The 6,973-nt window shown below is 39.5% G+C and overlaps 1 protein-coding gene across 3 annotated transcripts in view; it reads left to right on the top strand.

Annotated features, from left to right (window-relative positions):
* Positions 1-84: 84 nt before the first annotated feature.
* Positions 85-6,973, top strand: part of DYNC1I2 (dynein cytoplasmic 1 intermediate chain 2) — a 40,786-nt gene continuing 33,897 nt past the window's right edge. The window contains exons 1-3 of one of the 3 annotated variants that reach the window (XM_067549252.1): positions 85-238; positions 2,175-2,292; positions 4,781-4,895. In XM_067549252.1, coding sequence (XP_067405353.1) covers positions 2,185-2,292; positions 4,781-4,895 — 223 coding nt within the window. In that variant the 5' untranslated portion in view covers positions 85-238; positions 2,175-2,184. Of the gene's footprint in view, positions 239-270; positions 408-2,174; positions 2,293-4,780; positions 4,896-6,973 lie in introns of those variants that run through there. The other 2 variants (XM_067549254.1, XM_067549253.1) reach the window with 2 other exon arrangements.

Genomic DNA, 6,973 nt, shown 5'->3' with positions numbered 1-6,973 from the left:
GCACATTCGTGTTCTGTGGCGAGAACCGGCTACGTCCCTCCACCAGCGCCGGCGAGCTTGTGGCGCATGCGCGTTTCAGAAGACGGTGGCGTGTGTCCTTCCGCACTTCCCGTAGATACGCGGCGCTGCTGCGGAGCTGACGCTAGCCGCCGGCCACCGCCTTTGTGAAGAGGCGAAAGGGGAGGTGAGCGCGGAGCTTCCGAGCGGCGGTTTAAGCGAAGAGAGGCCCCGCTGTCAGGTTCGTGCCGTCCCCGCCGCGTCCAGGGGGAAGGGAGTGCTTCACGCCGCCCGAACCAACCACCACCGCGCCCCTGCCCTGCGCTAGCTGAAGGGAGGTGCCGGGGATCCCCTTCCCACCACCCCCTCACCCGAGGTGGCCCCGCTTGCTGGGCAGTAGGAGGCGATAGGTGGGGTCCTGGGTGGTGGGGAGTCGCAACCCCTGTCTCAGGCGGAGCTGCCAGGACCCTCGGGAGGCGCTTGCTGCCTTGTGTTGGTTGTGGGGAGGAGGCCTTGGGATGAAGCGTTGATGGTGCTGTAATGGGTGAGCCCTGACATCCCTGCCTGGGCGCCTTCTTCCAGCTCTATGGGCTCCAGGTTTTACCGATGCAGCAGCGTGACATGCAGCCACCTCTGGGTGACAGCACGACTCTATCTATGCAGCAGCTAGTCTGTCACCTCGAGCTCTCACTCACCCGTGGTTCGCTTAAACCCGCTGGGCTGTCACAGAGCCCTTCAGGCGTCTCTCGTTTACGGTGGGGCTGTTTGCAGCTGGTGATAATGTATCGAATCAAGATGAGGAACCTGATCCTACCCATTTTTCCATCTTTTGCCAGTGGCAGCAGTGTTGGGAAGCTGTCTTTCTATACTGGAGCCACCACATTTTATATAATCTGTGCTTTGTAAAGTTAGTATTAAACTTCCTAATTCCTTTTTTAAAAACTAAACAGAAACGTGCAGTTATAGTATTCATCCCTGAATCTGTTTTGATGAGCTTAAAAACTGATCTATGATCAATTTTTTTGGTTTAAAATATAGAAGAAAAGTAAACATCTAAATGTACATTGGACTAAATATATGACATTTCTGATGTGTTTCTTTTTTTCACGCACACACATACATGTAATGGGTATATTACTGTTGATGGACAAGTGTATTTTGGAAATTAATTTTTTATATCTTTTAGCTTCATCTCTGGAAAGCACTGCTTATGCAAACATTTGCACAAGTGCATAATTTCAAGAACTTGAATATTTCCATTGCAATCATTGCTTGGGCTTAAAGTTAAGCATGTGTATCACTGTTGGCAGACTGAGGTAAAAGGGCATTCACAGCTGCTCTTCTTGTTCATGTAGAGCTTCCTCTGACATTTATTTTGCAATAGCAAATTTGATCTCTTATTCTTCCACCCCATACATGTACAGCTTTTCTGATCAGTATTTTAATTTTTGGTACCTGTGTTTAATGGGGATGAAGTCTCCAGTTCTACCAACCTGTTTAATTTGGAAAATCTTGCTGTGTTCACGGTAGAACATATTATTGACCAGGCATTTCTGAATCCACCTGTGTCTGCATCTTTCTTTTGAAAAATACTCTGGAATTCCAGACAGTGAACACTAGACAAAAAATCATAAAGAAAAACATTTTGAGTTATCTACATTTTGTATAGTTCAAATTGTATTCACTTTTAATAAATTATACTTACCTGACTTTTTAGATAATAAAAGTTGGCCTTCCTCATATGATTCAGAATACAGATTTAATACAGCTACGTACTGCAGGATACACTGTTAAACTGCAACAAGTAAACTTTAAAATTAACAACTAAAATGCAAAAGCAGTTCATTATTTGATGATATTCTCTTTTCCACTGTCCCTATGCCTTGGTCCTGAGTGTAGTTGACTCTGTTCATAAGCAGAGCCCTTTGTAGGATCAGAGGCTCTAATCTTTTGGTAGCCAGCAGGATATGTTGCGTGAAGGAAGTCTGGATATGGTGTAATGAATGTTAAGGTGGCTCTTGAAGGCTTTCTTTCACAGCTTTGTTTTTAGTAGGCCAGATAAGTACATTTTATCAAAATGACTTAACTTTTTGAAAAATCATGGAAGCTTACTATGTTAAAAATACTTCACTATCTATATTATATGACTTATTTAATAATTACTTGATGTTGATCAGGGTTCCAGCCATGTCTGACAAAAGTGAATTGAAGGCAGAGTTAGAGCGCAAAAAGCAACGTTTGGCGCAAATCAGGGAGGAGAAGAAAAGAAAGGAGGAAGAAAGAAAGAAAAAGGAAGTAAGAACCTGTATTTTTATCAACAAGAAAATTATCAACTGTTTGCTTATGTCCTGTAACGTGTGTTGCACATAATAATTTATTAACTTGCTTCATGTTACTTAGAGGTATGCTGTCAAGTACGGTAGGCTAAAACTTAAATGTGCGGCTCTTTTTAAGGGGAATAACATGGAAATATTTCTATTAAAAACTGGTATGACAGTGTTTTTCTTCCCCCTATGCTTTGTTAGAAATCCAAATGTAATAGCAGTACTAGTGCATGAAAAGCAGAAAATTGAAGTGATTAGTCTGATCTCACTGTACAAAGTAAACAAACTGCATCAACTGTGAAAAATATTTTCTTAAATGTTGTTCTCAATATGTCCCTTGGCATTGTCACTGTATTTCTAATGACTATCAATATTGTTAATGGCCTAGTAGAATGTTGTGCCATGCTAGCCAATTCTCATCTTCACCTGCATTTTAAAAGCAAAACAATAATCAGGCCATAGTCACCTACTCTGCATGTTAGAAGGTACAATCAATAGTAAAAAGAAATCAAGAAAATTGCTTAAGTGCACATTTGGCAGTTATACACTGTAGTTTTCTGCTGAAAACTTCTGCACATTGGCACAGATTCAACAAAGCACTTAAAGTATGTTCTTGAAATTAAGCATATGTTTAAATGCTTTGCTGAATTGGGCCCTTTGTTCATGTCTTTTCTGCTCTTAAGTTATGAACTGGCAGGAATCTTAAAACAGCATTTTACTGAACACTGGGTAACTGCCAGCAGCGTGATTCAGACATAAAGAAAAGACAGAGGCTTGGTCTACACTGGTGGTGGCAGTCGACAGGAGATACGCAAGCTACGTAAAATATTTATGTTTATGTAGCACAGCGTCTTCACTGCATTGTGTCGATGGGAGACGCCCTCTACATAGACCCATTCAATTGACGCCACTGCTTCGATCCCTGATGCCGCAGCAATGAAGACATACCCAGAGAAATATCTTGCAATATCATCCATGTCCCAATGATCACAGAAAAGTGTGTTTATTGACTGTTTGTACTTTCCAGGATTCATGTGTAATGCAGATGGCACATCAATGGGGGCTTGTTGTGATGTTTGGGAACACCTTGATCTAGGAGAAATTATACAATGGTTTGGAAATATTACATGTATCCAAATGAAGAGTAGGCAGTCTTTAACCATCACCTAGTGAGATAATTGACTTATCTAGTTTTTTCCACCTGTTCAAAGGATTCCTGTTGAATGACCAGTTCATCTCTACAAAAAAAAAACCCCGAGAGTTCTGTGGCACTTTAGAGACTAACAAATTTAATATTTGCAGACATAAGCTTTCAAGAGACTTCAGCTCTCCTCTTCAGATGCAGTAATACAGAAAATAGGTAAGACAGAGGCACCTATTTTCTGTATTACTGCATCTGAAGAGGAGAGCTGAAGTCTCTTGAAAGCTTATGTCTGCAAATATTAAATTTGTTAGTCTCTAAAGTGCCACAGAACTCTCATTATTTTTGCTGTATACAGACTAACACGGCTACCCCTCTAAAACATCTTTACAAAAGAATGATGATAATAGAGTGCCAATGATTGTACTCTAATTATGAGATGAATTTATTGTATAATATGAGCAACTTGAATTTGGATCCTATTTCTCTAAGTTAATAAGTAATAGATTTATTTGTTTAAGCTCAATGAAGTGTTACAGATATCTTTCTATCTAGAGCATCAATTATTCTAGACTACTTTTGTTTTAGTGACCAGTTGGAGGATAGTTAATTTGATTTTTAGCCTGAGGTGGTGGTGGGAGCTGAGTGTGCTTTAATCCTAAAGTTCACTTGGCCCAAACATTAATCTTTTGGTTATTGTTTTGAATAATATGCTGAAGTGTTTGATTATTTGATTTTTTTTTTCTTTTTGTTTTGTGGAGTGTGGCAAGAAACAACTTAAACATTGCATCCATCATTCGAGTTTGAGTGAAGAAAGAGGGTGTTGCATAGTTCTTTCACCCTTCCCTTTCCTTCATTGTGAGACATAGGTGGCTGATAAGAAAACCTAAGTACCCTTGTATACCACTACAAAGAACTGTTTCTGCATGTGGTCATGCCTGCTAGCATATGACATGATATATATATTTCTCTTAATTTTTAAGTGTTTAAATATATTCCATATCTGGCAGAGTGTCCTGTCACACCACTGGCCAAGGTTCTGTCTTGCTGTCCCAAACCCATAGTATTTCTATCTATAACAGTTATTGCCATTCTAGAGGTTTTCCAGACCATCCTCTCATTAAGGAATACAGAAAGAGCTCTTTGAATTTCCCTGCAAAAAAGATCTTGAGGATTGCTATATGAGACTTTCCCAAGTTGTACTCAAGATGTTTATTCACTAAGCATAGAAAAGTGAATATTGAAATATATGAAACCATGAAATGTGTTACACCAACTATATACTGCCTCATAAAGGTTGTCCTTGAAATTTTTTTAGACTGATCAGAAGAAGGAAGTTCTTCCTGTACAAGAAGAGTCTGACCTTGAAAAAAAAAGAAGAGAAGCTGAAGCATTGCTTCAAAGCATGGGACTAACACCAGATTCTCCTATTGGTAAGAATATCAGTTAAATGTTTCATCCTTCATATCCTATCATTAAGAATGTAGCATTTGTATTAGAAGCTTGAAAATTAAATGACTGACTCAGTGATTCTAAAATGCATGCATCCTTTGTCTTTGGCACAATTTGTCATAAGTGTCAATCATAACTGATGTGCCTCAGTGTGCACAATTAATTGCTCGATCTCTCTTCTTTTACAAAATATTGCTAGTAAAATATTGAATTCTGCTAATCTGCTCAATATTTAAGACCCTCTTTGAGAACTGGGATCTCAATTAAGAGTAAAAGTATCTTTGGCACGTATTTAAATAAAAAAATTGAGGAATATATGTCCAAGTAAGTTTGCCTTCAGAGCATAAACAAAAGTGAATAATTGGAAATCTGTTTTGGTCTGTGTTAAATACATGTTTTTGTTTTCCTCCTATTTTCCATGACCAGCACATTGGTATTTTGTCCTCTGTTGACAAGCAGGGTTTTGGCTATCTATTGTCCACTTTTCCACAATCACTGATCTTAATTACAATACATTTTCAGGCAGAGTTTGTGCATTTGTTCTGTTTCTACTACTTAAGCTACCCTTCCCCCACCCCCCCCCCCCCAAAAAAAAACAAAAAAACAAAAAAAAACACCTAAATAATCTTATGGGTGTTGGATTGAGGTTCACTTAATCAGCAGATGGGTCTAACAAATATTTATTAAGGAAAAACACTCAGAAGTAGTGACCAGTTACTCACAGGTGGGAAACTCATCAGGACAATCTCATGACAGTCTCCTCCAGCACCGGACAACACAGCTTCAGCCTCCCTTTGTCACACAAATTTATTTATAACTTTTGTTTATATTTTCTTACACACATGTATTAGTCTCTCATCTCCATGTTAACTCTCTTCCCCTGTCAGTACAAGTTTAGTATTAGTACAAACTGGTCTTTTCTAGCTTTTTACTTTATCTTTGCTTCTTCTCACAAACATGATTATTCCGTAGTTTTACATGTACATGTTCTGTTTATACCATTAAATGTAATCAGAACAGACTTTTAAAATCCACAGCAAACTTCTGTCAGGCCTAAATATGCCTTCACTTCCAATAATGGGGGTAACAGCAAGGTCAAATACAAGTATCTTTTCCTAGACAGTTAAAACTTATTCTTTCCCCATTTTTCCCTCCAATTCTATCCCATTCTTGGATAGGCTTGTATATCAGGAATGTCAAAAAGTCTTTGGCTTTCCTTATCCCCATCTTTCTGAAAAAAATCAGAGTGGAAAAGATAAATGTATTTTTAAACTCCATCCTGCATCTCAGACACTTCTCTCATCACTAGCTTTTGAGCACCCAGGATTTCAAGTTATCCTTTTGATTTGGGCTATCACTCTGAATCTTGTTGGGCAAGTTAGAAGCAATGTGGAAGTTGCTTTTCCATTATGAATGTGATCCTTCTCTGACTGCCTTGTTGCATCTACTTTTGAAACAATCTCTACGCGTTTTGAAAATGACCCTGGGGATGCCATTAAAACCGTCTTATTCCATGAGCTTCAACTTGTGAGAGTAGAATTCTGTTTCTTAAATCATTGCTCTGGCAGTTGTACTCCACAGGGGTGTGTGTGTGTGTGTGTCTCTCTCTCTCTCTCTCTCTCTGCCTCTGCCTCTCTCTCCTCTGCCTCTGCCTCTGCCTCTGCCTCTGCCTCTGCCTGCCATATAGGGATATTCAGAGTTCTGGAGTCTTTTGCAGTAGGATGTGTTACAAATGATCCATTCCTATCTGTTAGTTGTTTTGGCAGACTAAAAGTTGGACATTTCCTCACAGGAGAAATGAAAGCTTGACAATTCTGCTGACCTAATATGAAAGGCTCTTTCAGAAGTCCATAAACACATGCTTTCTGGCTGTCTATGAACGTCTGAAAGCCATGAGCTGGTACTCACCTCTAAAACAAGAAATCTTTGAGTTTACAATGAGTAGTCGTTGATGAAAAATTGTCTGAAATTCCATGCCCTACCAGAATTAATACTCTTCAGGGAGGGCACCATTTGTCCAAACCTGGACCTTGCTTGCATGTGACAGTGAAGGACACTT

The sequence above is a fragment of the Emydura macquarii genome, unplaced genomic scaffold (assembly GCF_026122565.2).
Source record: "Emydura macquarii macquarii isolate MOO-44397 ecotype Brisbane River unplaced genomic scaffold, CSIRO-AGI_Emac_v2 contig_1253, whole genome shotgun sequence".
Classification (NCBI taxonomy): domain Eukaryota; kingdom Metazoa; phylum Chordata; order Testudines; family Chelidae; genus Emydura; species Emydura macquarii.
The sequence above is the reverse complement of the archived record's forward strand: the minus strand, read 5'-3'. Positions and strand labels throughout refer to the sequence as shown.